General features: G+C 37.5%; 1 protein-coding gene across 1 annotated transcript; it reads left to right on the plus strand.

The window, feature by feature from the left end:
* Positions 1-291: 291 nt before the first annotated feature.
* LOC113542501 (von Willebrand factor A domain-containing protein 7-like) lies at positions 292-19,111 on the plus strand. Its single transcript, XM_026940088.3, has 16 exons — positions 292-346; positions 970-1,178; positions 1,298-1,570; positions 1,827-1,920; positions 2,561-2,674; positions 5,724-5,904; positions 6,229-6,398; positions 8,616-8,728; positions 9,803-9,919; positions 10,122-10,301; positions 12,029-12,161; positions 12,275-12,427; positions 12,536-12,628; positions 12,713-12,981; positions 17,237-17,530; positions 18,124-19,111. The coding sequence occupies exons 2-16, from the start codon at positions 975-977 to the stop codon at positions 18,517-18,519; spliced, it is 2,784 nt and encodes a 927-aa protein (XP_026795889.3). The 5' UTR covers positions 292-346; positions 970-974; the 3' UTR covers positions 18,520-19,111.
* The last annotated feature ends 2,258 nt before the right edge of the window (positions 19,112-21,369 follow it).

Consider the following 21,369-nt stretch of genomic DNA (forward strand, 5'->3'; position numbering starts at 1 on the left):
TTCTATACTTTCATCTAATTTTGTTTAGTGTTTTATTTCACTGTTGTTTGATTTTGCTGAGATGGTGTACAGCACTTTGGCCAACACTTTTTGTCTTTTAAATGTGATATACAAATAATGGTGACTTGACTTGTCTTGACTTGCCTTGATTATCTTGTCAGTCTGTAAGCTATGATTAAATTCTGGTTAAAAATATATATTGATATCATAAAGTGATATTATCATGTTTCGTTATGGGTGTGGCTTTCACAGCCGTTTTTTTTACAGTATTGCACAAAGCGAGAGCACAAAGGAATTTTCACTACTACAGAAGTCCACTGCAGTCATCTAGACTTTAAGTTTTAAGGTATGATTTACACTACTATATAGTGTTTTATTAATGTAATTATTTAAGAAATACATACAGTGGGGTCCAAAAGTCTTAGACCACATTGAATTTTGAAATATTTAAAACAAAATAGGTAAATGTTTAATTTTGAATATTTAATATTCAGAATTCTGCACTATTTCTAGGTCCCTATTTAAATGTAAGTAAATATGTGATATTGACCATGTTAACTGCTTTGTACAAAAGGTCAGTTTTCCTCATGCCTAATCTCTTCTATTAAATCATGTGTTCAGACGACACGCTGATGGATTTGATCTTTGAAATGGATCAAAAGCTTTTGTATAAACTTGTGGAGTCCATGCCAGCTTGATTGCACACTGTCATTAAAGAAAAAAGGGGACGTACCAAATACTAAGAAACTCTGAAATTAATGTAAATATTTCAAAGATTCTACTTTTCATTCAAGTTGCTGTCAGTGATATAATTTGTAATCAAAATTGTAGTAAATTAGAAAAGAATGCAAAACAGAAGCATTTTCACTAGTGATCTCAGACCTTTGGACCCCACTGTATTTAAATATTCAGAAAGCACCTATTATGTTTGGAAGTTATTTATGCCAAGTGTTTTATCTCTCTTCACAGATTTGATGATGATACCCACAAATATGCTGATCAAGACATTGATCTGTATATATTTCATGATGTTCCTTATGACAAGTCAAAGTCTAGCCTTTGAGATTTTGTCAACAAAGTCAAAGAAGCATCAGGACATAACCCGTGATGCAATTTTACAGACAACGGCCGATATCTGCAGATCGCAAGCACTCCAGGAGGGACGAAATTTTGTTCTGGTTAATAAAACCTTTTATATTTATAACTTTATTTCTAATAAAAAGTCTATAAATATAACTTTATTTCTAATAAAAATGTATTTTTATATTAGTCCTTGTGTGTGCCTTTCATATTGCAGCAAGGTGCACTGACAGTAAAATCAGTGGCAGGAAGTTGTTACTCATCTGATTCAGCCAAAGATTTTCAAAGGAGCATTGATAAGATAAATAAACACAATGCCTGGGTCGACATTAGGCATCCTTTTACAGGAAGTTACCATTTTGACAATGAGGAGTTTTTGTCTGGACGGGATCTTATTACTAAAGGAGTTTCTGCTGTCAAATACAGTGTCAAGCAGCAGAGCTATCAAGCTGCCCGAGATGCACTTGGTAAAATCCTACACACTTTGCAGGTATGGCACTATGTTACTGTAGAAGGAGCAAAATCACTAATAATTGAGATGAAGACACTATAATGCATATTTTAAAATAACGTTGAAGGTGTTACACTGCTATAATAGCTAAAGAGATGACCTAGTTTAATTACTTGGTAGTTATTAATTAGAATACAAGGCTTAATGTTTAGGGTTTAATTCATAACCAACAAGGCCTCCTTTAATTTGCAGTGATTGTTTTGTAATTCCGACCCTGGTTATGTCTTTCTCTAAGGATTTTTACAGTCATAGTAATTGGATTGAAATGGGAAACACAGAACCTTATTCCAACCTGATTAAACCAGACACCCCAATTAACAACATAGCAGGTAAATGATTACCCATGTGGTTATATGGTGTTTCTCTGCTGATGTGTTTACCTGTTTGTTTGTTTTTTCTTCATACAGTAGTAGGAGTAGTGATGGCATAAAGGTGTTATTTAATCATTTAGGGCATAATGACAACTAATTTAAGGCACTACTGACAGTTAATCTCACTACATTAATTACATTTACCCATTTGGATTTTGGCCTCTGGATTTTTCTTAATGGTATATCTGTGGATATCATGTATTGACCTGTGGCTAGACTTTAATTATTCTTTGGCTCTCCCTAATTGTTCAGACTGCCCTGTGATACAGTATATATGTATTGACCCTTGCTTGTTTTGACTCTGTTTTTTGAGTTGGGTATGTGTGAAATAAACCTCCTGCACATGGATCCTAGCCATGTCCTGTACCTGTAAATGGTCTTAGTAAGGTGACGGTTCACTATGAATCTATCAGAACAGCTTCAGTGGTCCCTGACACCAGTATTCTAGACACCAGTTAATCTTATTCTTAGACTTCATTCCAAGCAATGGAAACTCTGTATTTAAAATCCTGTTTAGTGTATCCATTGCTAAGCATAAGGTATCTCAATTGCTGGCCCATTATCTGGAAATCAAAAATTTTCTCATCTGTTTTGCTAGATTCAGAAACCTGCCGGCCTTGTACTGGCAAAGACTGCACAGGAAACATCCTGGAAGAGATCATTGGACAGCAGAAACTAACATCAGGATACTTTGGCTTCTTCAAACCAAAAGGTAATGTGAAAAATAGATTAAGCAGTTAATTAAAGACAGAGGTAATTGGTCTGAGATACAAAAAAAATGTTAAATAATATAATAATAGTAAAATTAAAAAATAAATAAATAAAAGGAATTAATCAAACAATACAATAACAGTACAACTACAAAAAAAGGAATTAAGGAAAAATTGCATATTATACAACTATGTGGGGAAAAAAGATAGCAAACTAAAATGTGTTCTACAGAATAAAAGATGCATGCTGTATGTCATTGGGTAGGTGGAAAAGCAAAAAGGCAAAGGTGGGTTTTTTTGTGTTTAAATTGGGCAAGGGCAGTGCAGGCATGGAGGGATGGAGATGAAGAGGGTTCCATAGTTTTGGGACAGCAACACAAAAAGCCTTATCTCCAATTGTGCGGAGCCGAGAGGAAAGGACAGTGAGAAGACGAGCTGAAGATCTGAGAGTGTGTGCTGATGAGTGTGGAAGGAGGAGGCTAGCTAAGTAGGCAGGGACCAGACCATGCTGGTTAAATATAAATATCAGAGTTAAATATCAGAAGAAGTACTTTGTACTGTATACGAAACCAAACAGGGAGCTTATGTAGCTTTTGAACTGTGGAGGTGATGTGTTCACATAGTCTAATGTGGTAAGAACCCTAGCAGCTGAGTTCTGCACATACTACAGATTGTTCAGACCCTGGGCCAGCAGTCCACAAACAACAGCATTGCATCAATTAAGCCTGGATGTGGCAAACACATGAACGGTGTCTCTGTGGTAGAGAGGGAAAGGGTGGGGCATAGTCTGGCAATGTTCTTAAAGTGAAAGAAAGCTGGTTTGGCAGTATTTTTGATATGAGATTCATGCTATATGACACTATATAATCTAAAGTGACACACAGATTTCTAACCTGAGCTGGGGTGGATGCATGTAAATCTGCATATCGTCAACATAACAATGAAATTACAGACCATGTCAACTTCTGATATTGGCGAGTACATAAAATGAACAAGAGTGCCATGAACTGAGCCTTGGGAACACCGTGAGAGAGGTGTGACAGGCCATACCTAAACCCATCAATTAAAACATTGCTGTTGGTCAGAAAGAGAAACCAGGTGAGTACAGCACCAGTAAGGCCAACCATCTTCTCCAGTCAGTGCATAAGTTTATTATGGGATACTTTGTCAAAAGCAGCAGTCAGGTCTAAAAGAATGTGTATGTTCAGCAAGGCACAATCAGCTGCAACCAACAAGTCATTTATTACCCTGACAAGGGCAGGTTCAATACCGTGATATCACTTAAACCTAGATTGAAAGTCCTCAAACAAGTTCTTAGCTGTTATTTGAGCTGAGCTGCTCCAGCATGCTTGAGGACCTTGCCCAGAAAAGGTGCATTAGAAATGAATCTAAAGTTTGTATAATCTTCAGTGTCAAGTCCTGGCTTTTTAAGAATCGGAGTGATCTGGACTGCGCATTTCCATTGCCAGTGTTATAGTAGTCAGTCTTGGCTTTCTTAATTGCCTCTTTGAACTGTAAAACATGGTCTTTGTAAACAAGTTCTGCCAGGCCTGTCTTTCTACCAAGGTGTTTTCATTTGGCGCCATTCAGGAATGAACCACGGGGCAGAATGAGTGAAGGTCACAGCTCTTATTCTGAGGGAAGATAGTTGATTTAGGGTAATAGATTTATTATTGCTCTGGGGATAGAGTCTCAGGGTTTGAAAAACTGCTTAAGCATGTTCGTTAAGGCAGAGAGGCTAAGTTTCTGAAGGTGACATTATGATGACATTATGCTTATGATGTCCTTGTGATGTAGAGAGAAAAGATAAATTAAACAGTATAGCCTTATAATCAGAGATAGCATAATCCATGCCACTATACCTAGGGATCACACAATATCCAAAGTGCTAGTGGGAAAATTTACATGCTGAGTAAAGCACCGGTCCGGGTGGCACCATCTTGTGGCTTGGTGGAGAAATGTCTAAGGTTGCCATGACAAGTTCAGATAGCGTTTTGATAAAAACAAGTGATCTTTTTGGTGAAAGGTAAGCTAAAACAACCAAACAACCAAAACAGCTTAGGTCAAGTAACATTAAAAGCAAGACCCTTAAATGATGTTACATGAATAGCCGGCATGGATTTGTAACTAGAATGAAACACAAGCGCTGTCCCACCACCACAACCAGTATTACATGGTTTATCCACATACTGATACTATGGGCATGTGGATTGGTTCAGAACAAAGAAGTCATTAGGCCATTGCCTAACTTTCAGTTAGACACATTAAGTCAATGCTTGTTTCACAATTATTTAGGAAATAAGTGGTGCCTTATTGTTCAATGAGCTGGTGTTTTAATACGGCAAACTTGGCATTCATAGATGTAGTTTAAATTGGTTTATGTTGATGCGACCACTCAGAGTCTCCCTCAGGCAACTGCCATAACAAGCTATAATCTATACCATTACCACCACCATTGGTCAAAACCACCTACCCAAGACTAACCAACAGGAGCAGAGCAACACAGTAAGAAAGAGAAGAATTACTTGATATGTAGCCAGGCACCACAGAGTGAAATGAAGTGGCGAGGGCTCAGCTAACACCTGTAAAGTAGCAGGCACAGCGTATATGTAGCTAGCAAGCTCAATTTAGTAAAATCCATTTTTGTGAAATTGTGAAACAGTTTACATAATAATAGAGGGCATAATCCAGTAATACGGGGCCTAAAGGTGAAGGTAACCTCCAGATAAAGGGTGAATCCAGCTTTATAAAGAGATGTCCCTGTACAATATCATGGAAAAATCTGGTTAATTAGTGACTGCACATTATAGGACTTGTGATGTGTGTAATAGTAAAAGAAGTAATCATAAAAAAGACTAACACTAATAATAATATAATCATAAAGCAAAAACAAGATACAACAAAAATCCGATGAGCAGTGGTCGCATCAGTGGTCACTTAACCAGAATATTAATTTTTATAAAAATAAAAATATTTATATGAATTTTATTCATTCTGAGAAACAAATCAATTATTTTGTATATTATCTTCACATTTTCATTTCATCCTAAGGAAAATGCAGTCATGGAGGAAAGTTTGATCCATCAAGTTGGGGGCAAGGTGGCATAAATAAGGATGACTCAAACTCCATCCACGGTCATCTACATGAAGCAGCAGCATTGGTAGCCACTGCTGCTACTAGAGAGCTACTACAAGACATCAGAGCAGCAGTTGGAGATGCTGAGTTTCTTAGGTATCAGAGAAAGTCTTTCAATTGATAAAATAGGATTTAAAAAATTATATACATAAATAATAGTATTCACACATACCCACTCCTGTGTACTTGTTCACTTAAGTAAGTGTGCCATGTCCATTTGCCTCTTTGGGTGATGTTTCCTGGCTTTACTTTTTCCATGTTATTCACAACAGGATTCTGATGATTCCTCAAACATAGTGTTAAAGACGTCAAGGTTTATCACACATTTTAAACTTATATTAGCAGTTAATATGCTAATTATTTCCTCTGCCACCTGTTTAGCAGCAGTTTCACAGTTATGTGTCATTCCTTATCCCTCAGACTGATGGGACTCAGCCAGACTTCAGTGCTGTGTTTTGTTATCGACACCACTAGCGACATGTCTGAAGACATTGAAGAAGTCAGGAGAGTTACTTCATCCATCATTCACAGTAAAACAGCCACTACAGCTCAACGTTCAGAATACATCCTGGTACCATTTAACGACCCTGGTAAGTTTGATTTCTCTTTAAAAGTGATTCATTCTAAATAGTATACTATATTGAATTGCTATTATTAACTTCAACAGAGAGAAAAAGAGAGGCTGGTGAGAGAACAATTGTATGGGATTGCATACTGTGCATATTAAATACATATGTAAGATTTTATTATAATTTATACAGGGTATAGACAGTTGCACACTACAATGAAATTCTTCCTTTGCACTTCAGGGTGGTAATAGTAACTTCGCATCGTGCCACATCACACCACTCTGTTGTTGATTATTTTCCAAAAAGAGCATGTCCATAACAGCGCTTTTGAAGTGGACCTCAATTGATGGACAGGGGTGCAATGGCTTTTTTGGGGTGGCCAGACTATTCTTCAGCTGACATTCATGGCATGCCACACACCAACTGCAGACACTGCCATGAATGCCCAGCCAATACAAAAGGGCATGAGAAGGTTTAAAGTCTTATCCTGATGAACCACACAGAAAAGCATTTCCCTTTGGCACCAGCAACTGGGTGCTTTCTTCCATTGTTGAGTGTCCTACATCACCTAAAAAAGTCTATCTTTAATAACAGAAGAGAATGGGTAGGATAGTGTGACCCCCAACTGTATTAATTGATCATTGATTACACTCACTTGGTCAAAGGGATGTCTCAGGGACTGCTCTAGGGGGAAATCCCCTGGGGCGAAGAGTCTCCCTCACTTCCTGGTTCCTCTCGTCTGGGAGCAGCCACTGACAGTCCCAGCTCTGCCTCTGCAGGGAAACCTGCACATATCCCACACTTTGCTACCTAACTGCAGGACCTAACCACAAGCATTCCCCTTAACAGTGCCTTGAATTTTGGCCAGTTTGTCCCCAGAATTAATGGATGGGTGAGGCGTGGACTAGAAACTGCCTCTATAGTATACTTTTGGCCCTGGAAATTTACAGTAATGGGCACAAGTGGGTGTGCACATCTAACCTTCACCCTTTGTGCTCTACCCAATGCCTCAAACTGACTTCAGTGGATTGAGATTTGATTACAGCCACAATCCACCAATGTATAATATTTACTCCCTTGGATACTCACAGGTATTCAGTATGCCCCTGCTTGATCAGGGGAAACCTGTAGCAGGTCTGGGAGCCAAACCAATTTTGATAAGGACATGATAAGGACTTAATTAAAGATAATATTTAATTTAGATATTGTTCATGTACTGTATAGTCATTGGAATAGAGAGCAATTCAACTGAAATATGGATAATTATTTTAATCATCTTTTAAATATAAGAATAACTGCTATGTAAATCTTTTGTGTTTGATTACTTTCCTATCTGTATGTGCCTTCTGCACATGGACGGTATGTTTTTTGTCACTATGCTTTCCCTGAGGAATAAAATAAAATAAAATATCAAAAGCTGACCAACTTTATTTTGGTCATAACTCTTCTATTCTCTGTCTGCTCAATAATCACATTTTGTTGATGTTTTTCTGAGACAGACATAAATTAAAACTCATTAAAAACACTTGCAACATGATAACTTGCAACAGCCTCAAGCACTGGCAACACTCACCTTGCTAAATCTCGTTCCCTGCATGCACAGACTGTTCAGTTAAGGATACATATAAACATTTTAGGAAACTGCAATTGGAATGAATTTATACAGATTGGCAAAAATTTAAATAAAGCAGTGTGTGCACATCTCGGGTCAGATTACACTGTGGACAATAAACTAGACGACTACAGTTAAAGATGAAACGTTATCGACTCTTACATTCTTCCTGGAACATAGTCAGACCTTATTGTTTTCTGTTAGGCAGTGACCATGATTTTGTTTCCTTTTGTCCATAATGCCGCAGTACACCCATGCTCCAAGTTACTGAGGGTGCCAGAACACTGTTCTGGATCATTTTGGCTCACTTAAGCCCCTGGGTATAAGTAAGATAATAAGATGGCACCCAACACAGTGTTTCTGATATCAGAAATTAATGGAGTGGTGAGGGTTAAAAACAACATGATATGGAATGCTGCTTTACTTAGTTGGGTTTTTCTGCTTGCCAGATTTTTTTTTTTTTTTTACCACAAATCGGGAAAGAGTATTTTCTGATGTGTTAGATACTGCTCTTTTTTTTTACTTAAACAGGGCTAACATGGTTTAGACAAAGCAATAACATGGTACAATACATTTACATACACAAACAAACAACAAATTTCCTCTCTGCCTACACATTCTTTCAGATTATGGCCCATTTTCAAGAACAAATGATCCTAATGTATTTAAAAAGCAACTCAATGTACTTAAAGCTGCTGGTGGAGGAGATTCTCCTGAAATGTGTCTCTCAGGACTCCAGGTAGGATACAGTAATTAGCTTAGCTGTTGGGTGCCCTTTAAGTGTCACGTTATTTAAATGAACTTTTTAAAGTCATTAATGATTCCTCAATTCATTTCGATTTTGTTTTTGGCATTTAAAAAAAAAAGTTACTTATATTTTAAAAATAAGTCGGCAATTTTTTTTAAGTTGGCTGTTTTTATTTAAAGTTTAGCCTTTTTATTTAAAGCTGACTTTTTAAGGTGTCTGTTGACTTTTTATTTAAGTTTTATTTAAAGTTGACTTTCTTTTTTGGGGGTGTCTAGCCCTTTAAGCTACCATAGAACTGAGCACTTAGGCTTAGTCAGTCAGTCAGTCAGTCAATCACTCAGTCTTTCAGTTAGTAAGTCACTGAGTTTGTCAGTAGGGCAGTCACTCACTCAGTCCGTCAGTCAGCTCCTCACTCAGTCAATCAGTCAGTTATTCACTGAGTCAGTCAGTCAATCACTCACTCACTCAGTCCTTCAGTCACTCAGTCAGTCAATCAATCAGTTCTTCACTCACTCACTCAGTCATTCAGCCACTCATTCAGTCTGTCAGTCAGCCAATTGCACAGGTTGTCATTAATCCGGTCAGTCACTCACTCAGTCAGTCACTCACTCAGTCAGTCACTCACTCAGTCAGTCTGTTCTTACTCACTTTCTCATTCAGTCAGTCAGTTAGTCTGCCAGGTTAGGGTTAGAGTTAGGGTTAGCCAGTCATTCAGGTAGTAGGTAAGTCAGTTAGTCACTCAATTTGTGCGTAAGTGAGTCAGTCATTCACTCACTCACTCACTCACTCACTTGCTTAGTAATGTCAGTCAGTCATTTAGTCATTTAAACAGTCAGTAAATCAGTCACTTAGTCAGTCATTCAAGCATTTGATCAGTCAGTCAGTCTCCCCTCAGTTAGTCATTCCATCAGTCAGTCAGTCTCACCTTCAGTTATTCATTCTATCAGTCAGTCAGTCCATCAATCAGTCTAATTCCTGTTCTAGGCTGGCCCCTGCATAATACCTGTTTAGTCTTGACTGATTACAAGCATACAAGTAGCAATCATAGCATACTTTTTGTTCCAGCTTGCCCTCACTGGGTCTCCAGTGCAGACTGAGATTTTTGTTTTCACCGATGCTGATGCAAAAGATAAAAGGTTGAGAAATACTGTACAGGCCCTTATTGAAAGAACAAAGTCTGTAGTGAGTACATGCAAATTTTCATATACACACGAGCAAACTACTGATACTGTTGATTTAGAATTTTTCTAAATTTTATAAAATGATCTAAACTATAAACTGTATATCCAATCATGTATTCATCTTGCCTTCATTGTGACATATCTACATAAACATGAAACAATATAAGCAAAACACTGATTATATCTTCTTGCTTTCCCTGAAGGTAACATTCATGCTAACTAACACAGTTAGTTCTCAGCATGATGGACAAGTTTCCTCTCAGCTTCATTCACAAGTCTACCAGGACCTGGCCCAGGCCTCTGGGGGCCATGCTATTGAGGTCACCAAAGGAGCATTGTCCCAAGCTACTAAAATTATTGAGTTTACCTCCAGATCTACACTGGTAATTGAAGAAGTACTTTGATAATAGCATAATGCATACAGCTAAATATCAGTTGTATTATAGCCATCACTTGGACTGGCATCCCATTTAGGGTGTGTTCCTGGGATAGGCTCCGGATCCACTGTGACCCTGAACAGGATATAGCAGTTACTGAAGATGAATGAAAGAATGAATGTTACCATTAATGACATGCTTTGTTGATGTTTTTCTTTCAGTTAATTGTAGTTGACATTATTTGGCTTAGTTTCCCACAAACTTGCAAAAATCAGTCCAGCAACTGTTCCAATCCACTCTGCCTACTTTATTAAATAATGCATAAATTATTTTGTAAATTAAATTAAATAAAATTTTATTTTTATAGTGTTTTCAACAATATTTAATGGATATTAACTTAGATTTAGATCCCTAATGAACCAGGAACCAGGCACAAAAGGGAACCCATCCTCTTCTGGGTGACATCAGATAGTGCAATCATGAGTCATTACTCATCCACAAATGTATACTATTAATTCAAACAATACTGACAGTGTTGAAAGGATCTTCAGTATGAGCATCATTTTTACTTCATTAGAGTTTTTAGCTTTAAGTCTGTATAATGAATAAGACACTGAAAAAAGGGAATATGTAGTCAATCAGATTTGAGAGAACATATTACATACAGTTTACATAAAAATTACATTTCTCATCAAAACTTAGTTTCAGTGCTTATACTAAATTTAATTTAAATAAGTTTCTAATTACTAGATTGAATTAAATCTGATTAAAATCTCATGAGGTTGTTGGCACTGACAGGAAGAAATAAATACAGTATTAAATTAACCTGATTAGCTCATTTGAGGAATGACAGTGCAGTGGTAACGCTGCTGCCTCAGCATGCTAATGAGCCATGAGGGTGCAGGGTTTGATTTTATTCAGGGCTTTGAAAATACATGATCAAATCATGTTGGATTTATGAAAACAAATTACTTTAATCTAACTCAGTTCATTTACTTGGAACTGATGTATGCATTTGAATTAAGAAAATTCAATGAGTTTTTTTTTTCATTGTAGACTGTTTTCAGTAAGTGAAATCTTGTGCAAGTGAATCCATCCACAGCAGTCTTTAGGGTATCCATGTGTTACCATTCACAGTAAATCTCACAGCAAACATTAGGCTATCCATGTGGGGCTATCCTCAGGAGTAACTATAGTTAGACAGCTGACAAGGGTCAAAATTAGGTATTTTAATCAAGGGTTTGATAACTGCTAGTTTAAAAAAATTACATAGCCAGTGTTAAGGGAGGAGGTAATTATTTTCAAAAGAGGTTTGCTTGCTTCTGGAAGTATCTGTATGAGGAAATGTGTCGTTAAGGGGTCTAGTACACAAGTCGATGGTTTTGAAGAGGAAATTATGAAGCAACCAGACAAACAGTCCTAGATCAGCTTATTTAAACAGTAGGAACCTGCAGCTTCACCAGCTCTTTAAGAATAAAACTGGACATGATTGAACTACAGACTATAAATTCTATATCCTATTTTGGTATTTTAGTATATCCTATAATTGGTACTAAGTCTTGACATATCATGCACACTCTTTCTTCTCTGCTTATGCTTGATTTCTGCATTTCTGTACAGTTTGCTGTTATCATTAAAGCTTAGCACACTTGCATGAGCTGATATGCTGTGTTAAAATAAAAATATATATATATTCCTAAGTTAATGATCAACACTCACTTTTCTGCTTCTAGGTCACTCTATTCCAGGCTGTAAGAAACCCAGCAAGAGCAGAAATATTCTCTGTCTTTGTGGATTCTTCTGTGCAAAACCTGACAATTTACATCACAGGCAACTCTCCAGATTACACCATTACTAGTCCATCAGGTGGGAAATTAATCAATAACTGTCATTCTTAGATACCTTTAAGAAACTCATGTAATGTCAATATTATGCAATACTATGCTAAACTTTTATAACAATGCTATTATCTAACCCAGGAGTCTCACAGAGCAGCAGTGAACTGAATGGGGCTCTGGGGCTTATTCAGAGAGTTGGTAACTTTCAAACAGTGCAACCAAATATTTCAGACCAAGCTGGATTGTGGCTTTTCAGTATTAAATCAACACAGCCCTATAGCATCAAAGTTGCTGGTAAAATCGGTTCTCTTTGTAGAACTCTGTTACTTAGCTATGAATGAATAAATTACAAAAATGACATTGTCAGCAAAAATATTTACTGTTTTTCTATTTACTATCCAGGTCAAAGTGAGGTTGATTTCCTGTTTGACTTTGTAGAACTTTCCCAAGGGCTTCATTCAAGCTATGCTGTATTAAACAGCAGGCCTGCAGCAAGTAAGTGAACGACCTTTTACATGTGATAATCAGTCAACTCTAAATAAAAACTTATGTTTCTGCTGTGTTTTCCTTTTCATTTAGACACCAATATCACCCTGTTGGTGACCATGGTTGGTGCGGACAGTGTGAGGCCTACAGAGGTGTCTCTGGTCGAAGCATCTAGTTCAAACTCTTTTAATGGGAAAATAGAAGAGGTAGCAAGTGGGCAGTACTTAGTGACCTTCAACAGCATCCCAGCAGGAGAGTTTACTGTTCGTGTAGTTGGACAGACCAATTCTTCTAGATCTACAAATATCAACTTTCAGAGACACTCACCAACTCGATTCCAAACATCACATGTGACCATTACTGTAAGTTTCAATAAAAAAATATCCTCTCTCAAACATACTGGATATAATAATAATAATAATAATAATAGTAATAATAACAATAATAATAATAATAATAATAATAATAATAATAATAATTTCCAACTAGTAAATTATCGAAAGAATGAAATGAAAGAAAGTTTCACAAGACTTGATTATACTGGTATCACATCAGAGCTGAGTTCAGGCTCAAACTCCAATTGTCAGAATTCAATGCTGCAAGATTATATGGCCAAAATCAATTTTCCATCAATGCCAAGATCTATAAACCAGGTCATCCGATTTATTCACCCGCTTTCCATCACCAAACCTCTGATCACTTACACCTGTAACTCATCAAACATACACTAGACATTCTTCCAAAACAAAACAACTGGGTGTGCTACAGGGGTGTAAACAATTGTGTAGCCACTGGTGCTCATTGGATATATGAGAGGTAAATATCAGATGAAACAACAAAATATTCCAAGGCACTCACATGGTTAAGCATAAAAGGCCTTTATTAAATTGGAGTAGCTGACATTGATAAGCAGAATCAGCTCAAAAGGGTGAGCTGATCATACTGATCATAAGAATCTCATGTACTTAGAGACTGCTAAGAGACCAATCCCCAGACAGGCCCAATAAGCCTCATTCTTTTCCAGACTCCAGTTCACAATCTCATATCTTCCTTTTTCCAAGAAGACAAAAGTAGATGTTCTGTCACAAATTTACCCAGCAGGCCCCAGAAAGGAGGGTACAGAATTCTTCCAGAGAATTCTGCCAGAGTCATTATTTGTTGGTGCCATTTCCTGGGACACTGATCAAGAAATAAACAGAGCAAAAAAAATGTCATTCATGTGAATCCCACTGACTCCCCTGCAGTTAACAAGTGGTTTCAGTGGAGTGAAGAGTTTAGGGAGACCATGCACCAGCATCTCAAGCATGTAGCAAAATATTACAAGGATGTCGCATATCGCCTCACAGGAGAAACACCAGGTATGAACCACGGGACAGGGTCTGGCTTTCCACAAGAGATCTTTAGGATCAAAGCTATAGAAAACTGTCTCACAAGTTCACTGGTCCATTCAAGGTTCTCCAATGAATCAATGATGTCGCATGTCAACTTGTCACAGCTGCCTACACCCACATTCCATGTGTATTGATTAAACCCTATGGTCCACTGTCCCCTAGCAAAGGGACCTACTCAACCAGCATGTTTATTAAGGAGATCCTGGACTCATTGACTGGAAAGGGAATGTCCCAGAGGAGCACAGTTGGGTTCTGGCATTCTAGATCCATTGATCCATCAGGAATTTCCTACATCCTGATGGTCCAGGCCCATGCCCCAGATGTAGACCAAGAATAATTCAGCTCAAGTGAGATCTTTGTGGGGTTCTTTTACATCACCACTGGTCTCAAACTCCGAATTCCAAAATTCAACACGGCAAGCCAATATTACGAAAACTAAAATAAAAAAATAGGTAACCTGATTCTTCCACACGGTCTGCATCATTGGACTTCTGATCACAATTAAAATCAGAAACACTTTATTTACTATGAAGTGTTTGTGATTTTAATTGTGATCAGAAGTCCAATGATGCAGAGTGTGTGAATGAATCAGGTTACCTGTTTTTTTATTTTAGTTTAAGCAATATTGGCTTTCTGGGGCCTGCAGAGGAATTGGTTTTGGTTTGGTGCCAGTGTACAACATTTAGCACATGTCAAACATACAGTGCAGCAACAACAATAGACAGTACAACAAAAACAGTGTAGCAGGATCAGACAGTGCAGTAGACACAAATGATTGCCCAGATCCAGGACATAAGACAAGATGTCAGTGTGTGCAAACTGCAATGCAAAAAATTGGTTCAGTAAGAGTTGCTATGGTTCAGTAAGAGTTGCTATGGAATGGAGTGGTTGAGTAAATGGATAGTGTCCAGAAAGAAACTGAAGGTGGCGTATAGCTTGGGAGATGATGGACCTGTAACACCTCTGTGATGGCAGCTTGACAAAGAGGTGGTTACTTGGATGTTTCATGTCAGCAGCAATTTTCACTGCCCTCCAATTTGCCCTGATGGTGTATAGGTCCTTAATTTTGGGGAGTTTGTTGAGTTCCCTGCAGTCTGGTCTTGCAGATGGAAGAGGCAGAGGGAAACCAGACTGTGATGGAGGTAGTGAGCACACTTTCTATGATGACTTAGTAAAGTCTTTTCCGGACCAATATACACTGAGCTCCCTGAGTTGTCAAAGAAAGAACAGACTTGGCTGTGCTTTCTTGAGGATGGTGGTTATGTTGTTGGCCCATTTCAATGAGTGAGTGATGGTGGTCTATAAGAATCTGAAAGACTCAACCTTGGGCACAGCTGAGCCTTTGACTAAGGGGTTGGCTGGCAGAGGGATGCTTGCAGAAGTCAACCAGCAACAACTGTAACCAAACAGTTCCAAAAACTGGAGATATTTTGGAGAATTTTGGCCCAATGTTCTTCACTGTGGTTTGCTGGAATCCCAGAGTCTTAGTAACCATTTCCAAACTGATATATGTATTTTTTTGTTCTTCTTTCTTGTCTCTTCCAAAATTTCTTTTGTTGACACCTTTCCTATTGGATCACACTATTGCTGAGACAATTGCCTAGATATGTCCTCTCTTGCTTTTTTGCCACTTCACTTTTAAACCTGTTTGCACATTATGGACAAACCATCATACATATAAAAAAAATTAGATTGGTCTGATATTTCCATGATCCAAATTTCATGATGGTTTAGTGGAGAAGAAGCAAAAAAAAGTTTTTGCTAAGACTCAAAATGGCTAGCACCCTGCTTGGCATATCACAAAATTGTTACGTGGAGAACATTCAGCACTTTCCAGAGAAAGAAGAGAAAGAAGAATCATTATTTGAGGTTGAACAGTTCTGAAGTTACAGTATGAGAACTTATTTACTAATTTGTGAATTGTAGTGCCCTCTTGAGGTGAATTTAGACAAACCTTCTTGGAGTCCCTTTGGTTCTTGTCCTTCACTCAGGTATGAGGTTTGGTCTGAATATGTCACACTGTTGCTGAGATATATCCTCACTTCTATTCAGTTAATTAAATTGGCCATTAATCTACACACAATAATCCATATTTACAAAGCAAATTTATTAAAAATCAAAAACTGAAATATTTTATTTAGATATGTATTCCTATCCTTGGCTAAGCCACTCCAAATTGAGATCAGTTCCTGTTTGCTTTGATTATCATGAGATGACTTGAAAACTTGAGAAATGTAGTCCACTGGTGGCAAATTCAATTGAGTGAACATGATTTAGAAGGACAGCAAGAGAATATTCTTAATTTTCACCCCTGCATCAATCATTTTCTCATATAAACTTCTTCCTTGTGAACAACTCTATAATTCTCAACATTTCAGACAATACAGCACATCCTATCACAATTCATGATCATGTATCAGTATCATTTTTTTATAGAATGAATATTAAGATTTCTTTAACTATGTAGTTTTACTGAGTTAATACCAATGTCTGATCTAGATTTCATGTGAATAGCTGCAATGGAAGTATGTTTAAGAAAAACATTGTTGAGGTGTTGAATACTTATTTCCCCCACTGTATATACAGTATACACTATATGGCCAAGACAATGCTGGAATGGCTTACGGACAAGTCCCAGAATGTCATGGAGTGGCCCAGCTAAAGCCCAGATCCATTAAACATTTGTTATTTTATATAGTAAATTGAAGTGAAGGGATCTGAATACATTCTGAACCCACTGTATTAAGATACATGCAACTTTGCCCTATTGGTGGTGCTAGAGCATATGAAGTGTTCTATGGACCACTATAGACTTACATATCAAAGTAGAAGAAGAAGAAGAAAACATACATTTACAATAGGGTGCCGATGACCCTTGCTTGTTCCTTAATTGCTTTCAGCAATGGTAGCTCAGTGGTTAAGACGTTGGCCTACTGCTTGGATGGTCATGAGTTCAATCCCTGGCACTGCCAAGCTGCCACTGCTGGGCCCTTAACTGCTCAGTTGAATAAATGAGATAAATGTAAGTCACCCTTGATAAGGGTGTCTGCCAAATGGTGTAAATGTAACTTTTGGTGCACATTATTTACTGTTCATGAAAAACAACCAGTCAATCAGTGTGGGTTATGACATCAAAATAATCATTTATCAAGTGCAATCAAAGTTTGCAAAAATTTTAATATGTTAATTTTAGGGAAATATTTAATTTTTCTCTACTTACCCTCAGACTCAACCTGTTGGAACAGTGGAACCTGGAAAACAATTCACTCTGCCTTTCACAGTTGCAACCAAGGGCTCTGGAGGAAGCTTTAATATCAGCGTCAACAATGATCGCAATTTTAAGACTCTCTTTAACAAATCCATAACTCTCGAGAGTGGGGGCAGTGCAAATGGTACAGTGATTCTGACTGTTCCTGAAAATACTTCCTCCGGAACTGATGTCACTGTGACAATTGAAGCTGAAGCACCTGATGGAAGCGACTTCAACTACGCTGTGCAGCGCATTGCTATTGTTGCTCCGGTAATTACATACATTGCATTAAATATTCCAGGATTCTATGAAGGGAATTATCAGTGCCTAAATTCAGTTGTTGAACAGAATGTCATTTCAAAGATTTCAAAGCTGATTAGTAACTTCTTATAACTGCTGAACTGATACTCATCTCTTACATATGTGGCGGTCTGGGAAAAACCATTGGATGTCGCTGTGGCTGAATTCTGGCAAAAAACAGTCAGTCTGCCTAATGATGTCTTAAACCTAGCTAGCTAAGTGTGATTTCCTAACACAGTGAATGTCATACTTAGATATTGGATATCCTACTATTGGAAATTATATTGGATATAATTTTTGGATAGCCACATGCCATAACAAAACGCATATCAGCTTAATTAATTCAGTTTGTAACCAGACACCGGCTGTCAAAATGATGTTCCTGTGCAACAGTTGGAAGGAAATCTTGAAGTTTTCTCCCTTTTTCACTTTAACCAGAATTTAAAATGTCAAAATTTCACCATGTGTAGGGTTTTCACAGGCTGCCACACATTATAGTCATTACAGACAAGTCACTGGGGACCAACTGTGTAGAAACTGAACTTTTTTTCTACTTCTTTAAGGTAACAGATATTACTCGTCCAGTATGTGAGGCAGTTACTGTAAATGCTGACTGCTCAGACAACTGCAGTCTCTCCTCATGGTACCTCACTGCCAGCATGACTGATGGGTCAGGTATTCAGAGTGTGAGAGTCCTCCAGGGAAACGGCACACTCAGCACCACCACTGTGCTCAGTGACACAGGGATGAATGTCACAACGGTAGTCTACAGCTCATCTTGCTGCTTCCTAGAGTTGGAACTGGTTGCTGTGGATGCAGTGGGAAATGTTGCCACCTGCTTCAAATCTCTGAGAGCTACAGCCGCACCACGCATCCTCACTTATGGTGCAGAATTTTTCTTGATTTTGCCAGTTTGCCTTTGGCTTAATATTGGAGCCTCACTTTACCAATTCGCGTAGCTCTAAGAAAAAATATCTGAATGTGAATAAGATCAGAATATTTGGGTGTATATAATACCCATTCAGTAATGCTTTTATATATTAAGCAGTAAATGCTAAGTTTGTGAAAGAAAGAGATATCAAAAGTTTTTTGCCTGTTTTGCCAAGTTATAATTTTAAGTTTTATATGACAAGTGTAAAATATAAAAAAGTTCATTGCTATTACCATGTAGTATACCTACATGCAGTGTAGGGTTTTAAGGTTTCAGGTTCTAGTTTAGAGTTAATCTCGTAGGTTCTAGTATAGAGTTAACGTTTGTAGTTGTATGAGGGATAAACAGTCTCTTATTAAAATGTAAGTGCATTTAGTTTTTAATTAAACAATTACATGCTGGCACTATAATTGAAATCAGATTTACAGATGATGACGATGGTGATGATTGGATGTTACTTAACTCGTATAAGGTTATTTGAGCCATGTTTTGCATATTCATTAACTGTGTTTAATTTCTCTACATCTTGATTTTTCCTGTCTTCTTTTCATTCGCATTCTTGTACTTTATGTTCTTTTGATTTGCTATGACATACATTAAATCAGTGGTTCTCAACTGGATTTGCTTCAGGACCAAAATGTTATGCTGGACATCATATGAATGTTATTAATACTACTAATAATTATCCATTGCATAGGGCTAAAAAAGTGGGAAAATATTAATTTACCACCTGAGATAACAGGAAATAAGTCATTTACATCACATGCCTCATAAATATTTACAATGGAAAATATCAGTTTATTAAATGCAATGCATATGCGTAATACAGTGCGAAATTAATTATTCGCATGACAGTAATATGAAAATGGGCCACTATAAACATAAAATTTATGCATAAACATAATCCTGAGTAAGTGCAATTTACCTAGCCTAAAAAACAAACACTGACCCAAATATTGAATTACAAATTGTACATCCAGTCTGAAAAAAACACGACTATTAAAATGCATAAACATAACAATGAGATTTAACAAGAAGAGAGCTGAAATCATAGCCTGTGCAAATCAAAGGCAAACCTGATGATTCTTTTGCAATTTTAAATTTGCAATGCGATGAGTGAGTTTGTACAGTGTACAAAGTGTTTTCTCCTGAACAGTGCACACATTTTTGAAAATTTTTTGAGATGTGTCCAGATCCCATTGCCTTCTTTTGAAAACCTCAACAGGCTTTATGTCTTTATGGCTTGAGTGTTTTGTCACTAAATGCCATTTGAATCTGTGGTCTGCATAAACCATGCTTATCTTCTGTGCAAGCAATATTTTATGTAATCCAGGTCATATTTTCATTTACCATTTTTCCATATTTTTTGAGGAAGAGGGAATTTCACTGTTTATCGATGCTAGCACTAATTGTTTACAGATGAATTGGCACCATGTTTTTCTACGGTTTTCCATTTTCTTTTTTCAATTTTCATGTTTTATCATTTGCATTTAGCAATGTTTTTTTTCCTTCCAGCAGTCCGCAACCCAATCATAAAGGGCCCACGACCCTCTTTAGGGTCACGACCCTGAGATGCAGTGAGAACCACTGCGTTAAATGTTTATGAATAATGACTTGTTCACAACAGCTACTGACTAGTTTCGTCTACCATCTGAAAGAAGCAAATCATGAAAGTTAGCAGATACTCTACCCTAAAAATGTCACATGGTTTAACATTTATGGTAAAACATTTAGCTGAGCCACGGCTCCTAACAGGCTAACATTCTAGAAATCGGCTGGGATACTATAGCAACCACCTTGCAGCCACCTGTGATACCATAGCAACTGCCTAGCAACACCTTAGCAACCACCCGGGATACTCTAGCAACCACCTAGCAACCACCTAGCCATCAACTGGAATTTCACAGCAACACCCTAGCAACCACCTGGGATTCTGTAGCAACCACCTAGCAACACCCTAGCAACCACCTGGAATACCACAACAGCTACCTAGCAACACCCAATCAAGCACCTAGAAAACTATAGCGACCATTTAGCAACACCCACATTAGTGACAGCAGTACCTTGCTTATGCTGCACAATCACTCTGCATATTCTTCAGGAAAATGCACTCTTCTAGTTTTAACCATCAGCTTCCTATGTTGCAATTACAAATACTACGATACCGAGAATCCTTATCTTCTCACAGTCCATTCTCCATTCAGAAATTTGGCCATATTTAACACACACCGAGGTGTCCAGCTGCATAAAGGCTATATAAAACTACAGTAGCTACCTAGCTATCTGTGTGCATCTATGTGCGGGTAGTGCTCCATCACCTTGATGAATGTTGGATAAAGCAAAAAAGACAGCGACCCAAAATACAAGTAGATGAACAACAGAATGGTTCAAAAGGAAGGAAATTGCAAGTGACTTTTACCTCAGGTAATGAGACAGACACTGTTTTGGATGGGCGGGACTTGTAGCCTGTCAGTCTATAGGCTATGATTAATGTCTGCTATAAAGATACACATAGATTTATGCAGTCAGTGTGGTGGTTCAGTTGAATCTTTAATTTCTCTGTTTTTTTTACTTTTTGGGGTAACCCTTTAAAATGCCAGATTTTAAAATGCTAGAAATTTACTTCTGCCTGAGATACATGCAAAAGTGAACAATTTTAAATTCAGGAAAACCTGTAATTTTTAGAATTATATTTCACACATTTATTGTTTGAAATTAAAATGTTTTCAAATAATGTATTAAAAAATGGGCCAAGTGGATAATGTATAGGTAATAATTGAGATGAAGATATACTGGGTATTTAAAAATAAATTTAAAAAGAACACAAGATTTAATGTTTGGGGATCAGTGAGTAAATGAACAGGGTGTGGTTCTGCAG

Source organism: Pangasianodon hypophthalmus, chromosome 3, assembly GCF_027358585.1.
Source record: "Pangasianodon hypophthalmus isolate fPanHyp1 chromosome 3, fPanHyp1.pri, whole genome shotgun sequence".
Taxonomy (NCBI): domain Eukaryota; kingdom Metazoa; phylum Chordata; class Actinopteri; order Siluriformes; family Pangasiidae; genus Pangasianodon; species Pangasianodon hypophthalmus.

Bases quoted from the DNA above. Each gene is read 5' to 3' on its own strand.
- LOC113542501 (XM_026940088.3), top strand. From the start codon at position 975: ATGATGATACCCACAAATATGCTGATCAAGACATTGATCTGTATATAT. The intron at 5,905-6,228 runs GTATCAGAGAAA...CTTATCCCTCAG, and splicing joins GGAGATGCTGAGTTTCTTAG to ACTGATGGGACTCAGCCAGA. The intron at 6,399-8,615 runs GTAAGTTTGATT...ACATTCTTTCAG, and splicing joins GGTACCATTTAACGACCCTG to ATTATGGCCCATTTTCAAGA.